Raw genomic sequence first — 18707 nt, forward strand, 5'->3', positions numbered from 1 at the left:
TCAAAGTAAAATGTTTATTTATTTGTTTACCTATTTCTAACCCCCATGCTCTACTATAGGGTAAATTCATCAGGATTCACTTCCAAGCTGGTAAATTGGCTAAAGCTGACATTGAGACCTGTGAGTTGGTTTTGATTGTTTCTCAATTATTTCCTAAATTCAAATTATTTGGGGGGGAGATTATATGATTAAATGTTATCTCATGTTCTCTCTCTCTTTCTCACTCTCCTTGTGTCACTAAAACTTTCTCTCTCTCTTTCATCCTCAGACCTGCTGGAGAAGTCCAGAGTGTCTTTCCAGCTGCCCGATGAGAGAGGCTACCACATCTTCTTCCAGTTGATGACAGGCCACAAACCTGAGATAGTTGGTGCGACAAAGTAGAGGTTCAGGGGAAATTATTCCCATCCCCATCTATGGAATATATATAAAATATTCATAATACACACTAATAATACTATTACAATGATTACATCCAAGGTAACAAGGCATCTAGACATGGGTCAGGTCTTTGGGAAATATCTATCAAGTAATGCACTGTGATGCACTAGTCCACAAGCCTCAGTCCCCTCTTTTGATGCTATTTATTATATACTACATGTATTACTGAGTCCATCTGTTGAGTAAAGGAGAGAGAGATACTGTAAGGGTAGGACAGCAGAATACTAAGAGATTTAACTGACAAGCTGTTGTCCATTGTCCACAGAAATGACGCTCCTCACCACCAACCCCTACGACTTCCCCATGTGCAGCCAGGGTCAGATTGCTGTGGCCAGCATCAACGACAATGAAGAGCTGGATGCCACAGATGTGAGTCAAACAAAGGGTTCACCAAACACTAGATATGGAATAGGTAGGACCACCATACATACTGAATGTACTGTGCAATTAAAAGTTGGTAGCAGCTGAGAATTTGATTTTTTATTTACAGTATATTTACGTTTTCGTCATTTAGGAGACTCCATTATCCAGAGTGATTTAGTGAGTGCATATATTTTCATACTGGTCCCCCATGGGATTTGAACCCTCAACCTTGGTGTAGCAGGTGTCCTGCGCTACCAACCGAGCTACACGGGACAAATTACTTGTGTTAGTTAGGCATGTGCCTCATGCCAATCTTCATAACTTCACATTTCGCCATGTAAGGCATCCACAAGAGAGCGCAACTAAGTGCCCTGTGGAACTGTGTAAAACTCCTTTTGTGTTTCCATCACTAGTTTGTTGGCCAAGAGTCAAATGTATTCATCCCATTCGATCTGGAGTTAGCCCAGAACTGTAGTGTAACTGAGCAAACTACTGTTCAGTTCATCACTGTTGTACTTCCTCCTTAATGCCAGGATGCCATTACAATCCTGGGCTTCACTAATGATGAGAAGATTGGCATCTACAAGCTGACAGGAGCTGTAGTGCACCATGGCAACTTGAAATTCAAGCAGAAGCAGCGTGAGGAGCAGGCCGAGCCAGATGGCACAGAGGGTGAGTCCCACTCATAGATATACAATATGTAGAGCATTAGTCCCATTCCCAGTCCCCAACATAGAAATAGAACACCTAAGACAGACAGTGCCACATGAAAGTCAGGCAGGAGATCATTTTTGGAGACCAAAATACCACCTTCAGATATGATTTGGCCTAACTGTTCTGTCAATGTGAAATCAGAAACAAGTGATCTTGTGTCCCTGAGTCTGTTGTTGTTGGTTCTCTCTCCAGTGGCTGATAAAATCGCCTACCTGCTGGGCCTGAACTCAGCTGAGATGTTGAAGGCTCTGTGCTACCCCAGAGTGAAGGTCGGCAACGAGTATGTGACCAAGGGACAGACTGTGGCTCAGGTAAGACTGCTAAACACAGCATCTACCATTTTCTGAGAATAGGAATTTTCATGGGGATGAGTGGTATGCTTTTTTTTAATAGTATTGTTGTTTTTCCCAAGCTCGTATCACCTTATCACTAGACATGGTCAATATCTCACATATTAATTTGAGGTATTATCATTGCAGGTTAATAACTCAGTCAGTGCTCTGGCCAAGTCCATCTATGAGAGGATGTTCTTGTGGATGGTCATCCGTATCAATGAGATGTTGGACACCAAGAATCCAAGGCAGTTCTATATCGGTGTGCTCGACATTGCCGGGTTTGAGATCTTTGATGTGAGTATGAGACCAGAACAAGACAATTAGTTGTGATTGAGATGGATTACAGTCTTGTATGATGAAATGATCCCTTTTAAAATTCCATCAACAGTACAACAGCATGGAGCAGCTGTGCATCAACTTCACCAATGAGAAACTGCAACAGTTTTTCAACCACACCATGTTCGTCCTGGAGCAAGAGGAGTACAAGAAGGAGGGAATCGTCTGGGCCTTCATTGACTTCGGCATGGACTTGGCTGCCTGTATTGAGCTTATTGAGAAGGTATAATGGACCTCAACAGCAAAGCTCTTTGGGACCATTATTATCACTGTGGTACAATGCATCTGACTGTTGAGAACTCAATATGTTTCCTGTTATGTGCCCCTAAATGAATATAATCCTATATTGTTTACTAAAGATGTGATGTTCTATATACTGTACCTCTCTTTTCATAAAGCCATTGGGCATCTTCTCCATCCTTGAAGAGGAGTGCATGTTCCCCAAGTCTTCAGACACTACCTTCAAGGACAAGCTGTACGCCCAGCATCTGGGCAAAACAAAGTCTTTTGAGAAGCCCAAGCCTGCCAAAGGCAAGCAGGAGGCCCACTTCTCCCTGGTGCATTACGCCGGTACTGTGGACTACAACATCACTGGGTGGCTGGAGAAGAACAAGGATCCCCTGAACGACTCAGTTTGTCAGCTGTACGGGAAGTCAGGAGTCAAAATCTTGGCTGCCCTGTATCCCCCTCCCCCTCCTGAGGGTAAGACTAGCATCATGTCACAATATTTAACTAAATAATAGTTATAACTCAGACCCAAATGTTCTTTAAAGGCTATCAATGTATACCAATTTCTCAGGGTGTTTTCACCAGGTTAATTTATTCATACACTTGATTAATTCAGATCATACAATAGGTGTTATTTTACACAATGACTTTGGCAGCATTTGCTTCTTCATAAATGTGAAGTTAACCAGATATTCTCTGGTTTATAATTAGTGTGCTTGCTGAAGACAAGACCACTCTAGATTTCTTACATAAATGTGTTATTATTATATTTATTCCACCCGCTCTAGGAAATGTACTTTTCTAGTTATCTTTTACTTTTCCCCATTTTAACAGATAAAGCCAAGAAAGGAGGCAAGAAGAAGGGTGGTTCCATGCAGACTGTGTCCTCCCAGTTCAGGGTGAGCTTTTGAAATGTGTATATTCAGTCCTTTAAAAGGTGCAATTATCATAAACTACAGCATGTCTGAGAAAATGGTTTGTAACCCTCTTACAGGAGAACTTACATAAGCTGATGACCAACTTGAGGAGCACTCATCCTCACTTTGTGCGCTGCCTGATCCCCAACGAGTCAAAGACTCCAGGTACAAGAAATATTCAGTTAAAAATGTAATCTTATCATTACAGTATCAGTAACCTCAACCATTCCAATCTTTAACCTGAATATGAGTATTAAAAGAGACTTGGTTTGTTTTACCAGGTCTGATGGAGAACTTCCTGGTTATCCACCAGCTCAGGTGTAATGGTGTACTGGAGGGTATCAGGATCTGCAGAAAGGGCTTCCCCAGCAGAATCCTCTATGCTGATTTCAAACAGAGGTACACACACACACACACACACACACACACACACACACACAGAGAAATGATTGGCACTCTTGATAAAGATGAGCAGAAAAGACTGTATCAAATAAATAACACTGATACTGAGCTATATTGTATGGTCTAACATTTGTAACAATTCTACTATTTTATACTAATACAAATGCTCAAAGAAAGAGATTTTGTTTAACAATTCATATTTTATTTCAAGATAGGGCTCATAATTATAGACACCCCTGTTTTCAATACGAGGATAATGGCACTGAGTCTTTCTCTAAAATGTTGTATGAGGTTGGAGATCACATTGGGAGGGATCTTGGACCATTCCTCCTTACAGAATCCTTCCAGATCCTTGATATCCACCGTCTGCACTTATGGACTGCCGTCTTCAATTCAAACCACAGGTTTTCAATGGGGTTCAAGTCTGGAGACTGAGATGGCCTTAGACTGAGATTAACCATTTCCTTGTGGATTTTGATGTGTGCTTGGGGTTATTGTCTTGCTGTAATACCCACCAGTGGCCACGTTTCAGCCTGCTGGCTGAGGGTAGCAGGATTTTGGATAAAATGTCATGGTACTGGGAAAGTTCATGATGCCATTGACCTTAACGAGGGCCCCCAGATCATTTGACGTAAAGTAGCCCCATAACATCAAAGATCCACCACAATATTTTACAGTAGGTATGGGTTTATTTTCTTCATACACATATTTTTTTCGAAGCCAAAAAGTATTTTTACCATACAATATAGCTCAATATTTGTATTATTAATTTTATACAGTCTATTTTGCTCATCTTTATCAAGGGTGCCAATCATTTTGAACCGCACTGTATATCCAACCAACCAATTACAACTTGGCATATTTTAAAACTGTCCTCTCATTCAGGTACAAAGTACTGAATGCCAGTGTCATCCCTGAGGGCCAGTTCATGGACAACAAGAAGGCTTCTGAGAAGCTGCTTGGATCCATTGATGTGAATCATGAGGATTACAAGTTTGGACACACCAAGGTCAGTCAAATACACCCAGCAAAGCTGACAACAAAACACAAGTTCAATAATAATTTAAACCTGTACCATATAAAATCTCTCCAGGTGATCTATCCATCCTTCTGTTTTTTCTTCTTCATGTAACTAATGGAAAAGGTGGAAAAACTTTGGACTGTTTTTCTTCAAAGTCATTCATCACAAGTATAGAAGAGAAACTAAACTCATTATCATGTGCATTGTGTTAGAGTGGTATGGCTGCAGTTATCTGTATCTGTGTAGATTATTAAGCTAGAACTGTACAATAACTAACAACTTAGAAACAACCTATCACATGGTTTGTTTGCAACCATTGCAAAGTTAATGTTTAAATCAATCTAGTGGTTTGATCCTTTCTATCTGTCACCATCTGTTCTTCCATTGACCATGTTAACCTGTGTCTCAGGTGTTCTTCAAAGCCGGTCTGCTGGGTGTCCTGGAGGAGATGAGAGATGAGAAGCTGGCCTCTCTGGTCGGCATGCTCCAGGCCCTCAGCCGTGGATTCCTCATGAGGAGAGAGTTTAGCAAGATGATGGAGAGGAGGTGAGGAATAGTAGACATCTTGGCAAAGCTTTCTGTCAACCAGCTGTACCTAATGCATTATGATTACATACTGTATCTGCTGTGAGTTGTTCAGAATGAGAAAGTACGTCTTATAATGGTCAACTAAAGCTTTTGGGTTAATTAATTAAAAAGTCAAAAAATGGATGTAGCAACTAAGGATTCTAGCTTTATCGCTGCAGTTTGGGATTTGGCTGTTCAACTGTCATTTAAATGTGTGGTATTTACCCATTCATTCTTGAAGAATATAAAATATCTCATGAGCTTTGCATGACTGTCAGTCCTGGCCCCCTTCCTCAGCTGTAAACAAACAGTGGTGGGGGTTCCATTTTGTTATTATTCAACTCCCGGAATGTAGCTTTATGAAACATCCCACTGGTCATTTCCATGTAACTTCAACCCCAAAATTAAATGTGATGACGTTGAAACAACCTGGATTTAAAAAAAAGTTATCAATGCAAGGGAATTGTCTTTTTTTTCACTCAGCTTTTAATCTAAATCCAATAACATCGTGACATTTTTGTTGATTTCACGTTGAATTCACGTTAGACCAAAAGTAAATCAAAACTAGATGTTGAACTGGGATGTAACTCACCATGCCACTCTGTCCTTTCTGTCGAACAGAGAGTCCATCTTCGCCATCCAGTACAACATCCGCTCATTCATGAATGTGAAAACCTGGCCATGGATGAAGTTGTACTTCAAGATCAAGCCCCTGCTGCAGAGCGCTGAGACTGAGAAGGAGCTGGCCAACATGAAGGAGAACTATGAGAAAATGAAGACAGACCTGGCCAAGGCTCTGTCTACAAAGAAGCAAATGGAGGAGAAGTTGGTGTCCCTGACGCAGGAAAAGAACGACCTAGCACTCCAAGTCGCATCTGTGAGTCAGCAACTACCCTCGTATGGGCACATTTACATACACATGAATACACACACATACACACACATATGAACACACTGTAAAGTATGTGGCTAACTCACACATTTTTATTGCCCATGTTATATATTGTATATATTTCATGAATTTCTATTGATTTGCTCTGACCTCTGAGTAAAATGTATATTTTGATACACAAAGTGAGGCCTCTGATTTGTTTACTCCTGTTCTGAAACCAGGAAGGAGAGAGTCTGAACGATGCTGAGGAAAGGTGTGAGGGGCTCATCAAGAGCAAGATCCAGCAGGAAGCCAAACTCAAAGAGACGACCGAGAGGCTGGAGGATGAGGAGGAGATCAATGCTGAGTTGACTGCCAAGAAGAGGAAGCTGGAGGATGAGTGCTCTGAGCTGAAGAAGGACATTGATGACCTGGAGCTCACCCTGGCCAAAGTGGAGAAGGAGAAGCACGCCACTGAAAACAAGGTCTTGTGTTTTACCATAGACAGTCTAACCAGACAATAATCAACTCAAAACGTAGCTTAACAGAAATGGAATTCAAGTTGTATTGTGGGTGCAGGAAAAATTAAGACACAATAGTGGAATTTCAGTTGCGGGGTACTCCCAACATTCATTGAATGTTCTGATCCCCCTCATTTATGATTTCCATTCAGTACACTGACATTGTGAACACTGCCATCTAGTGTTGAATCTTTAGTACAGTAATTGTTGATTACATTTTTTATCGAAATGAAATGAATGCAATATATAAAAAACTAAATCTCCTCTTTATGGTGACGTGTAATTATGTTGTGGCCATTTACAGGTTAAAAACCTGACAGAGGAGATGGCGTCTATGGATGAGAGTGTTGCCAAGCTGACCAAGGAGAAGAAAGCCCTCCAAGAGGCCCACCAGCAGACACTGGATGACCTGCAGGCAGAGGAGGACAAAGTCAACACTCTGACCAAGGCCAAGACCAAGCTGGAACAGCAAGTGGACGACGTGAGTGGAGTTGGACATTTTGGCCATAATAGTATGTAAGATGATATTATCTTCAGTTGTTTAGATTTGAACCATACATGTGTTTTTATCTTCTAGCTTGAGGGTTCTTTGGAACAAGAGAAGAAGCTCCGTATGGACCTTGAGAGATCCAAGAGAAAGCTGGAGGGAGATCTGAAACTGGCCCAGGAGTCCATAATGGACCTGGAGAATGACAAGCAGCAAGCTGATGAGAAAATCAAGAAGTAAACACCAACAAATGACTACAGTATTACCTGCTATAATGGTTGTTCTTGACTAATTATTGTAATTATGAATTAGCACTTGAATTGTATTCTTAAAAGCAAAGTGAATGGTATAATACTCTCCCTTTACACTATCAAACAAAAACAAACTCTGCAATCGATGTATTTTTGATTCTTAGGAAGGAGTTTGAGACCACCCAGCTCCTCAGCAAGGTTGAGGATGAGCAGTCTCTGGGAGCTCAGCTGCAGAAGAAGATCAAGGAACTCCAGGTACAGTACAGGATATAAGCTCCAGTACAGAAAAGCACAGACTTGAATAATTTCCTGAAAAACATTATTTTGGTAGCACACATTTTTCCCAGTGGCTTCTGATGGCTGAGTAGGTTGGACGATGGTGCTTCTTGTTGGTGATTCTAAACATTGTAAAGATGGTGCTTCTTACCATTGTGATTTTGGTTCCTGCATGGGACACTGTCTACTGAATATATAAGTGTAACTGGCTTTGTATTAAACAAATTTATGCTAAATATACATACTATTATAATTTTGTGAGGTTCAATTGTTTCAACTGTATTGTAGTGTTCATCCCCCCTGCTCCTGCCCCCTGTTCTAGGCCCGTATTGAGGAGCTGGAGGAGGAAATTGAGGCTGAGCGTGCTGCCAGGGCTAAGGTTGAGAAGCAGAGGGCCGATCTCTCCAGGGAACTTGAGGAGATCAGCGAGAGGCTGGAGGAGGCCGGAGGCGCCACTGCTGCTCAGATTGAAATGAACAAGAAGCGTGAGGCTGAGTTCCAGAAGCTGCGTCGTGATCTTGAAGAGTCCACCCTGCAGCATGAGGCCACAGCCGCCGCTCTGCGCAAGAAGCAGGCCGACAGTGTGGCTGAGCTCGGGGAGCAGATCGACAACCTGCAGCGCGTCAAGCAGAAGCTGGAGAAGGAGAAGAGCGAGTACAAGATGGAGATTGATGACCTCTCTAGCAACATGGAGGCCGTCGCCAAGGCTAAGGTGAGTAGTGATGTTTTGGTTAAGCTGTGTTGAGGAGGTTCAACTACATTACCATTCAAGTGAACTGAAGTTGACAGGAGTCACATATATAAAGTAATGAAGTTACATGTTCACTAACAGGGCAATCTGGAGAAGATATGCCGTACTCTTGAGGACCAGCTGAGCGAGCTCAAGACTAAGAATGATGAGAATGTTCGCCAGGTCAACGACATCAGCGGACAGAGGGCCAGACTCCTGACAGAAAATGGTACCATCAACAATGAACAACAAGCCAATGCTTTCCTTCAGTAGAAAACAACATGTATTAAGGGCTAAATCCACAAAGTTTCTACTGTATTATTCACCACCTAACATTGCCCTACGATTCCTCAACATACGTTTTCAATCTTAGAGAACAGAGACCTTATTAACAAGATATTCCCCTGTCCCTGCAGGTGAGTTTGGCCGGCAGCTGGAGGAGAAGGAAGCCCTGGTGTCTCAGCTGACCAGAGGCAAACAGGCCTTCACCCAGCAGGTGGAGGAGCTGAAGAGGGCGATTGAGGAGGAGGTCAAGGTAAGGGACTCAAAATGGACTCCACCGTCCACAGAGTTTAGAGCTACATCTTCATATAGACGGTGACTATGCCACCCTCATAGACTCCTACCATAATTTGTTTTATTATCTCTCTCATCTCTCTTTGTCTTTCTTTCTTTCTCACAGGCTAAAAACGCACTGGCCCACGGTGTCCAGTCTGCCCGCCATGACTGTGACCTCCTGAGGGAGCAGTTTGAGGAGGAGCAGGAGGCCAAGGCAGAGCTGCAACGCGGCATGTCCAAGGCCAACAGTGAGGTGGCTCAGTGGAGGACTAAGTATGAAACTGATGCTATCCAGCGCACAGAGGAGCTGGAGGAGGCCAAGTGAGTCGCACGCAACAGAAAAACTCAAATATGGTGTGGATGGTGAGGGTGGTACGGGGCTCTGAGAAAATGTTAATTCAATATGTATTGTTTGTCAAAATGTAAAAAAAATTACACCATTAAACCACCGTCTGTTGTCCAACAGGAAGAAGCTGGCCCAGCGTCTGCAGGATGCCGAGGAGACCATTGAGGCGACCAACTCCAAGTGCGCCTCCCTGGAGAAGACCAAGCAGAGGCTGCAGGGAGAGGTGGAGGACCTCATGATTGATGTTGAGAGAGCCAACGCATTGGCCGCCAACCTCGACAAGAAGCAGAGAAACTTTGACAAGGTGAAAATGAATAAACCTATATTTGTTATCAATTGTATAATTGTTGCATATTTCTAATTTAAAAACTTCATCTTCGACTTCTAATGAAAATCCCATGGATTCTCCTAGGTTCTGGCAGAGTGGAAGCAGAAGTATGAGGAGGGCCAGGCTGAGCTGGAAGGAGCTCAGAAGGAGGCTCGCTCTATGAGCACTGAACTCTTCAAGATGAAGAACTCCTACGAGGAGGCTCTGGATCATCTGGAGACTCTGAAGAGAGAGAACAAGAACCTGCAACGTGAGCATTTGACAGCAGTTCTATTTGGCTTATGTTTGACTAGTGTTTTGAAAATGGAGGGAACTGCAGTCATCAAAACTACTATTACACCTTTTCAGAAATGTCATGTTCAGCATAATTTTTATATATTGTTTTACTTGTAGACAGTATTCCTTTGAATATTCCAAATAAGTGGTTGGCAATTATATTTGCAAGATGCTATGAGGTAATGTTAGTTAATGAACTATTAACTTCTCTGGGCTAGGTGGGACGTGACCGTCCCACACTATTCAACAGCCAGTGAAATGGCATGGCACGAAATACAAAACAGCAAAAATCTCATAATTTCATTTTCTCAAACAATCAACTTTACACCATTTTAAAGATAAGACTATTGTTAATCTAACCACATTGTCCGATTTCAAAAAGGCTTTACGGCGAAAGCATAAAATTAGATTATGTTAGGACATAAACTTCACAAGAAAATCCACACAGCCATTTTCCAAGCAAAGACATGCATCACAAAAACCAAAAGTACAGTGAAAATATTCACTAACCTTTGATGATCTTCATCAGATGGCACTCATAGGACTTCATGTTATACAATACATGTATGTTTTGCTCGATAAAGTTCATATTTATATCCAAAAACAGCATTTAACATTGGCGCGTGATGTTTAGAAAATGTATTCCCACCAAAACTACCGGTGAATGTGCACATCAATTTATAAAAATACTCATCATAAACGTTGATAAAATTTACAACAGTTATTGAAAGAATTAAAGATACACTACTCCTTGACGCAACCGCTTTGTCAGATTTCAAAATAACTTAATGGAGAAAGCACAGTGTTTAATATTCTGAGTACATAGCTCAGCCATCGAAGCAAGCTATACAGCGAGCCGCCAAGTTCTGGCATCAACAAAACTCTGAATTAGTATTATAAATATTCTCTTACCTTTGCTGATCTTCGTCAGAATGCACTCCGAGGACTCCTTCTTCCACAAGAAATGTTCGTTTTGTTCGAAATACTCCATATTTATGTCCAAATACCTCCGTTTTGTTCGTGCGTTCAGATCACTATCCAAAGGCATAACGCACGAGCGCAGTACCAGAGACGAAAAGTCAAAATGTTCCATTACCGGTCGTAGAAACATGTCAAATGTTGTTTACAATCAACCCTTAGGGTATTTTTTAACATAAAACGTAGATAATATTCCAACCGGACAATAGCGTATTCATTACAGGAGAAAAAGAAGGAACGGCGCACTCGCGGGATCGCACATCACCAAGCCCTTTGTCCATAGGCAGTCCACTCATTGACTGAGCTACTATTCTCTGCCCAGTAACATGAGAATGATGAAAAAACGTTCTAAAGGCTGTTGACAGCCAATGGAAGCCTTAGGAAGTGCAACGTGACCCCACAGACACTGCAGTTTCGATAGGGATTCAAAAGAAGAACTACAATTCTCAGAATTCCACACTTCCTGGTTGGATTTTTCTCAGGTTTTTGCCTGCCATATGAGTTCTGTTATACTCACAGACATCATTCAAACAGTTTTAGAAACTTCAGAGTGTTTTCTATCCAAATCTACTAATAATATGCTAATATTTGGCTCTGGGTCAGAGTATTAGGCAGTTTACTCTGGGCACGCTTTTCATCTGAAATCGAAAATACTGCCCCCTATACACTAAAAAGTTAATATGATTCAATGTCAAATTCAGCGCACTGGCATATCCACTGAAAATCTCCCAAGTCTAAACTTCTTGTGTGTGTGTGTGTGTGCAGAGGAGATCTCTGACCTGACTGAGCAGATCGGAGAGACTGGCAAGAGCATCCATGAGCTGGAGAAGGCCAAGAAGACCGTGGAGACAGAGAAGTCTGAGATCCAGACCGCTCTGGAGGAGGCTGAGGTACAAACTACAGCTGTTTGATGGGGAAAGCCGTGTTACACTAGCCAATGCCAGCTACAGTCCAATGATCCCTGTATTGGAGTTTATTGTAGTCATATATATTTAATTCCTACATCCATATGTATTGAACACAATTGGCCTGACTGCTTCTGTTTGTCCAGGGTACACTGGAGCACGAGGAATCCAAGATTCTGCGTGTGCAGCTGGAGCTGAACCAGATCAAGGGTGAGGTGGACAGGAAGATCGCTGAGAAGGATGAGGAGATGGAGCAGATCAAGAGGAACAGCCAGAGGATGGTTGACTCCATGCAGAGCACCCTGGACTCTGAGGTCAGGAGCAGGAATGATGCCCTGAGGGTGAAGAAGAAGATGGAGGGAGACCTGAACGAGATGGAGATCCAGCTGAGCCACTCCAACAGGCAAGCCGCTGAGGCCCAGAAACAGCTGAGGAACGTCCAGGGACAGCTCAAGGTAAAGGGACTGGGACATCAGGCTCAAAAACCTGAACATGGAGAGGGATTTGTTTGTGAATCTGTAGAAAACAATAGAACAGAGGAATTGAATAGAGTGGACAATGCACTGTAGAAATTTAGGGATACTGGGTAAATTCTACCCAATGAACATTTATATCACCCATCCTATCACCCCTATTTCCACAAGTCCTAATGAACGTATGTCCTTGTGAGCCACAGGATGCCCAATTGCACCTTGATGACGCCGTCCGTGTCGCAGAAGACATGAAGGAGCAGGCAGCCATGGTGGAGCGTAGAAACGGTCTGATGGTGGCTGAAATCGAGGAGCTGAGAGTTGCTCTGGAGCAGACAGAGAGAGGCCGCAAAGTGGCTGAGACTGAGCTGGTAGACGCCAGCGAGCGTGTTGGACTGCTGCACTCCCAGGTATGGGTCAAAAGCCATTTCCAACCAAGCATTCTGTTTAAACTCACCTTGAATTCAACAATGCTTGCATTGAGAGTTTAATCATTTCAGCCTTGTAAATTGCCTTTAGAGCTAAACAAATGGTCTTGTTTCCTCCTTCAGAACACCAGCCTTCTGAACACCAAGAAGAAGCTGGAGACTGACCTGGTGCAGGTGCAGGGAGAGGTGGATGACATCGTCCAGGAGGCCAGGAATGCAGAAGAGAAGGCCAAGAAGGCTATCACTGATGTGAGTCCTTTAATTACATCATCTTGATTTGTCCTTAAGGGCCAATGGTAGCTGGGCTGGTTACGAACAACAAAGATCTCAGAGGAACGTTATGATGAATTAAACAAACTACTTTTCCAGGCGGCAATGATGGCTGAGGAGCTGAAGAAGGAGCAGGACACCAGCTCTCACCTGGAGAGGATGAAGAAGAACCTGGAGATCACAGTCAAGGACCTGCAGCACCGCCTGGATGAGGCTGAGAATCTGGCCATGAAGGGAGGCAAGAAACAACTCCAGAAACTGGAATCCAGGGTGAGTTAACAGCAGGGTGGATTTTGGGTTGGATTAAAAGACAGTTTGCTGGAAATGTATTTGATCATGTAAAATACACTGGAGCATTTTGTAATTACTTTTTCTCTCATTAACCCACCTAAATCAGGAGTTCCCAAATGTCTTTGCATCAGGGATAAATAGCATCCACACAGTTTTACTATGACTTCAGCAGTGCATGGTCGGACTAATCAAGTCTTGGCCCCTGGGAAAGAACCTTTGTAAGTCCCCTCTCTTGGCATCAGAGGGAATATTTTCCAGTTTTCAAGCATAAATTACAGTGCAATTATATTCAAAACAAAAACATTGGGAATATGTTACACTTATGTTATGGAGTTCAGAACAATTGGAGCCAAGATATAAAAATGTATTTATCTAGTTGTTTCATTTAGGCTTGTACAATTCTTCTAAACTGCTGTCACGCCCTGACCATAGAGAGCCCTTGGTACTCTATGGTGTTTAGGTCAGAGCGTGAGTAGGGGGGTGTTCTAGTCATTCTATTTCTATGTTGGTGACTTGTATGGTTCCCAATTAGAGGCAGCTGGTAATCGTTGCCTCTAATTGGGAATCATATTTAGGAAGCCCTTTCTCCCACCTGCTTTGTGGGATATTGTTTTGTGTCTGTGCATGTAGCGCCACTGTGGTCACGGTTTCGTTGTTGGATATTTGTTTTTTGGTAGTTTCACTTTGAATAAAGATGTGGAACTCAACTCACGCTGCGCCTTGGTCCGCTCTATACGACGATCGTGACAACTGCAAGTTAATTAATAGATTCAATAATAATAATACAAATTCATGATACATGAACACACATTCATCTAATTCACCTCAAAGTAATATTTAATTTCTCTCTCTCTCTAGATCGCTAGCTACATGTCTCATTCACTCTGCTGCAAAAGGGCCGTTACTAGGAAAGCTAGCGTTGCTATGCGGGGCTACCAGCTAGAAGGCTAACGGCTAAATTAACTTGTAGGCTACAAGATTTTCACAAGTTCATGAAAATATAACATCTTAACAAACATTACTCTCTAGAATATGGTGCTTTTCCACTCGCTTACCTTAAAAATAAAGACATAAAAATGTATTTATGTCGGTGCTTCTGTCTTGCTGTGGCAAACTTCACAATCCCCTATAAGAGAAGCAAACTCATAACATTAAAACACCCGAGTGGTGGCCTCTATTGGCCATACTGGTACTGCAACATGCACTGCTAAATGCACGACAAAATCGGTCAAATAAAAAAAGAGTCCTATATATTAGTACTACAAGAAGAATTGAGTTTAAAAGAAAATTGCAATTGTTGGAATAGTGTGCCTACCAATATCCCTGTGAGCCTCCCACACCCATGTTGTACATCTAAGGGTTAAGAACATAAATAGTGGATTAAGAATATTACATTGTATTGTATTGGACCTTCTAATCTTGTTCCACAGATCCTTGGTAGTTTCATCTGTTGTTGCTAGAAATATTCATGAACAAATTTAAATGTTAATCCCACTTTGGGAACCCCTTGGAAATGTACATAGTGTAAGACAACAATTGTGCCTCCTTGACTGTGTAGAAGACTCGACCTCTGTTTTACAAAGATTTGTTCCACCACCTCAAATGCCTAAATGTATTTGTTCCACAAAGGTGCGTGAGCTCGAGACTGAGGTGGAGGCAGAGCAGAGAAGAGGTGTAGACGCGGTAAAGGGAGTCCGCAAGTATGAGCGCAGAGTCAAGGAGCTCACTTACCAGGTAAGAGAAAGTGCATTCTTCACACACTTGACACTAACACAGATAGGTTTGTGTATAAAACTATACTGACATTGATTATTTGATCTTCTCCCACAGACTGAGGAGGATAAGAAGAACGTTGGCAGACTTCAGGACCTGGTAGATAAGCTGCAGATGAAAGTGAAGGCCTACAAGAGGCACGCTGAGGAAGCGGTGAGTCACATACTGAGTTAAATACTCTGAATGAATAAATTAAAACATTTTTAAAATAAAATTCCCCGTAAACATTACAAAACTTGTACATACAATTTAGTTTGAAGTAAGTGTTGCTACAGCATATCAGTCAACAGGGACAATTGATAGTGCAAGTAATTGCTGATGAAATTATACACATTTCTGAGTGCCTCCTATTCCTATGTGTTACCAACTTAAAGGAGAGGGGGTTGAATATGAATTTGCTGGTCCAGTGATCGTCCTGGAGGCGGTTTGATCCCCCGTTCTGACACTCACTTCTTCTGTTGTATCATCTGTCTACCTTTATAGATTGCTATCCTAAATCTGTCTTTTTTTTATTTTGAAAAATTGACAGAATATTAATTTGCTACCTGAAGCATCAAACTTGAAATGGTGATGCTCTGCTCTCTTTTCCTCACCCAGGAGGAAGCAGCAAACCAGCACATGTCTAAGTTCAGGAAGGTTCAGCATGAGCTGGAGGAGGCTGAGGAGCGTGCTGACATCGCTGAGACTCAGGTCAACAAGCTCAGAGCCAAGACCCGTGACTCTGGAAAGGTACAGAACTGCTGCTAAACCTATACCTGACTCATGTTCAGATATGACCACATCAACACCACCTATGACTCAGTCTTTACAGAGGTCAATACTGACCTTTTACACTCAACTGTATTTAAGATCTCTAAGAAGAACATTTCAGGAATTGCTAAAAAATAAAGGTTCATTCTGTTGGTACTTAAAAATTGAAAATCCAAGCTGAGCACTGAGCATTAAATACTTGATATATTATATTCTGTCCAAGTCTATCCATGTATTTATCATGTTCATTATTATTACTGATCCATTATATTCTATACAAGTCTATCCATATATTTATCATGTTTATTATTATTACTGATCCATTAAATTATTTATTTCTTCTTACAGGGAAAAGAAGTTGCTGAATAAACGAAGACCAAAGTCTCATTTTCCTGTGTTGCATAAAATATGATTTTCATGGTGAAATGTTGAGCATTGATTAAAAACATGTGGATCTACATACACTTCCTTTGTGACTGTGGACTTTCTGGATTTTTCAAACAATAAAATATTGTACTTTAATTAATGGAGCAATTTGGCATTCCAAAAACAACAAAGCAGACACCCCAACAAAGCGGTAACTTTGTTTGGTAAACATCTGAGGGATGAGGATGGAGAAATGTAAACACTATCAAATTCTCAGACTGAGCTATGGATGTAAGGACTGACCATCCATAACATAAAAATGATGAGGTTGAACAGGCTAGTAGTAGGGGTTGCAACAATTTCGGCAGATCATTTTAGAAAGAGGGTCCAGATTGTCTAGCCCGGCTGATTTAGAGGGGTCCTGATTTTGCAGCTCTTTCAGAACATCAGCTATCTGGTTTTGGGTGAGGGAGAAATGGGGGAGGCTTGGGCGAGTTGCTGTGGGGGGTACAGGGCAGTTGACCAGGGTAGGGGTAGCCAGGTGGAAAGCATGGCCAGCTGTAGAAAAATGCTTATTGACATTCTCAATTATCGTGGATTTCTCGGTGGTGACAGTGTTTCCTAGCCTCAGAGCAGTGGGCAGCTGGGAGGAGGTGCTCTTATTCTCCATGGACTTTACAGTGTCCCAGAAATTTCTTGAGTTTGTGCTACAGGATGGAAATTTCTGTTTGATAAAGCTAGCCTTAGCTTTCCTAACTGCTTGTGTATTTTGGTTCCTAACTTCCCTGAAAAGTTGCATATCACGGGGGCTATTCGATACTAATGCAGTACGCCACAGGAAGTTTTTGTGCTGGTCAAGGGCAGTCAGGTATGCTGAGAACCAAGGGCTATAGCTATTCCTGGTTTAAAAAAAATTGAATGAGGCATGCTTATTTAAGATGGTGAGGAAGGCACTTTTAAAGAACAACCAGGCATCCTCTACTGACGGTATGAGGTCAATATCCTTCCAGGATACCCGGGCCAGGTCGATTAGAAAGGCCTGCTCGCTGAATTGTTTTAGGGAGCGTTTGACAGTGATGAGGGGTGGTCGTTTGACCACAGACCCATTACGGATGCAGGATATGACGCAGTGATCACTGAGATCTTGGTTGAAGACAGCAGAGTTGTATTTGGAAGGCAAGTTGGATAGGATGATATCTATGAGGGTGCCTGTCTTTACGGAGTTGGGCTTGTACCTTGTAGGTTCATTGATAATTTGTGTGAGATTGAGGGCATCACGCTTAGATTGTCGGATGGCCGGGGTGTTAACCTGTTAGTTACCCCTTAACACGCGAATCCCGTTAGCGGGATCGATTTGACAACAGCCAGTGAAATAGCACAACGCCAAATAAAAAAAACAAAAATCGAATTATTCAAATTTCTCAAACATACGACTATTTTACACCATTTTAAAGATACACTTCTCCTTAATGCAACCACATTGTCCGATTTCAAAAAGGCTTTACAGCGAAAGCAAAACATTAGATTATGTTAGTACACCACCTAAACAAGAAAAGCCGCACAGCCATTTTCCTAGCAAGGAGAGGCGTCACAAAAAACAGAAATACAGCTAAAATGAACCTCTTACATCTAGACGTTCCGCTAGCGGAACACAAGCTCCAATATCCAGTGATGGGCGTGGCGCGAAATACAAAGTCCTCGAAAATCCGAAAACTTCCATTTTTCAAACATATGACTATTTTACACCATTTTAAAGTCAAGACTCTATTTTATCTAACCACACTGTCCGATTTCAAAAAGGCTTTACAGCGAAAGCAAAACATTAGATTATGTCAGCAGAGTACCCAGCCAGAAATAATCAGACACCCATTTTTCTTCATCAGATGACACTCCTAGGACATTATGTTATACAATACATGCATGTTTTGTTCAATCAAGTTCATATTTATATCAAAAAAAAGCTTTTTACATTAGCATGTGACGTTCAGAAGTAGCATTCCCACCGAACACTTCCGGTGAATTTACTAAATTACTCACGATAAACATTCACAAAAACATAACAATTATTTTAAGATTTATAGATACAGAACTCCTTTATGCAATCGCGGTGTCCGATTTTAAAATAGCTTTTCGGTGAAAGCACATTTTGCAATATTCTGAGTAGATAGCCCGCCCATCATGGCTAGGTATTTTGACACCCACCAAATTTGGTACTCACCAAACTCAGATTTACTATAAGAAAAATTGGGTTACCTTTGCTGTTCTTCGTCAGAATGCACTCCCAGGACTTCTACTTCATCACCCAATGTTGTTTTGGTTCCAAATAATCCATAGTTATATCCAAATAGCGGCGTTTTGTTGTGCGTTCAAGACACTATCTGAAGGGTAACGAAGGGTGACGCGCCCGGCGTTTCGTGACAAAAAAATTCAAAATATTCCATTACCGTACTTCGAAGCATGTCAAACGCTGTTTAAATCAATTTTTATGCGATTTTTCTCGTAAAAAAGCGA

General features: G+C 41.9%; 2 protein-coding genes across 3 annotated transcripts in view; both read left to right on the forward strand.

Annotated features, from left to right (window-relative positions):
• The window catches only part of LOC106564162 (myosin heavy chain, fast skeletal muscle), a 530774-nt gene that overhangs the window by 326144 nt on the left and 185923 nt on the right, over positions 1-18707 (forward strand). The gene's annotated exons all lie outside the window — the stretch shown is intronic.
• Positions 1-18707, forward strand: part of LOC106593162 (myosin heavy chain, fast skeletal muscle-like) — a 155791-nt gene that overhangs the window by 74328 nt on the left and 62756 nt on the right. Inside the window, exons 8-40 of one of the 2 annotated variants that reach the window (XM_045710215.1) lie at positions 60-120; positions 269-367; positions 704-807; positions 1335-1473; positions 1708-1826; positions 1995-2144; positions 2239-2409; positions 2585-2888; positions 3249-3313; positions 3409-3496; positions 3613-3730; positions 4619-4742; positions 5164-5300; positions 5943-6198; positions 6435-6677; positions 7018-7194; positions 7291-7436; positions 7616-7706; positions 8050-8439; positions 8560-8686; positions 8874-8992; positions 9140-9336; positions 9482-9665; positions 9774-9939; positions 11709-11833; positions 11995-12303; positions 12525-12728; positions 12870-12995; positions 13116-13286; positions 14937-15041; positions 15138-15233; positions 15678-15809; positions 16179-16294. The exons of the other annotated variant lie outside the window; for it this stretch is intronic. Of the exons in view, the coding sequence (XP_045566171.1) occupies positions 60-120; positions 269-367; positions 704-807; positions 1335-1473; positions 1708-1826; positions 1995-2144; positions 2239-2409; positions 2585-2888; positions 3249-3313; positions 3409-3496; positions 3613-3730; positions 4619-4742; positions 5164-5300; positions 5943-6198; positions 6435-6677; positions 7018-7194; positions 7291-7436; positions 7616-7706; positions 8050-8439; positions 8560-8686; positions 8874-8992; positions 9140-9336; positions 9482-9665; positions 9774-9939; positions 11709-11833; positions 11995-12303; positions 12525-12728; positions 12870-12995; positions 13116-13286; positions 14937-15041; positions 15138-15233; positions 15678-15809; positions 16179-16199 (5064 nt within the window). The 3' untranslated portion in view covers positions 16200-16294. Of the gene's footprint in view, positions 1-59; positions 121-268; positions 368-703; positions 808-1334; positions 1474-1707; positions 1827-1994; positions 2145-2238; positions 2410-2584; positions 2889-3248; positions 3314-3408; positions 3497-3612; positions 3731-4618; positions 4743-5163; positions 5301-5942; positions 6199-6434; positions 6678-7017; positions 7195-7290; positions 7437-7615; positions 7707-8049; positions 8440-8559; positions 8687-8873; positions 8993-9139; positions 9337-9481; positions 9666-9773; positions 9940-11708; positions 11834-11994; positions 12304-12524; positions 12729-12869; positions 12996-13115; positions 13287-14936; positions 15042-15137; positions 15234-15677; positions 15810-16178; positions 16295-18707 lie in introns of those variants that run through there. 2 annotated transcript variants of the gene reach the window in all.

Source organism: Salmo salar, chromosome ssa02 (genome assembly GCF_905237065.1).
Source record: "Salmo salar chromosome ssa02, Ssal_v3.1, whole genome shotgun sequence".
NCBI lineage: Eukaryota > Metazoa > Chordata > Actinopteri > Salmoniformes > Salmonidae > Salmo > Salmo salar.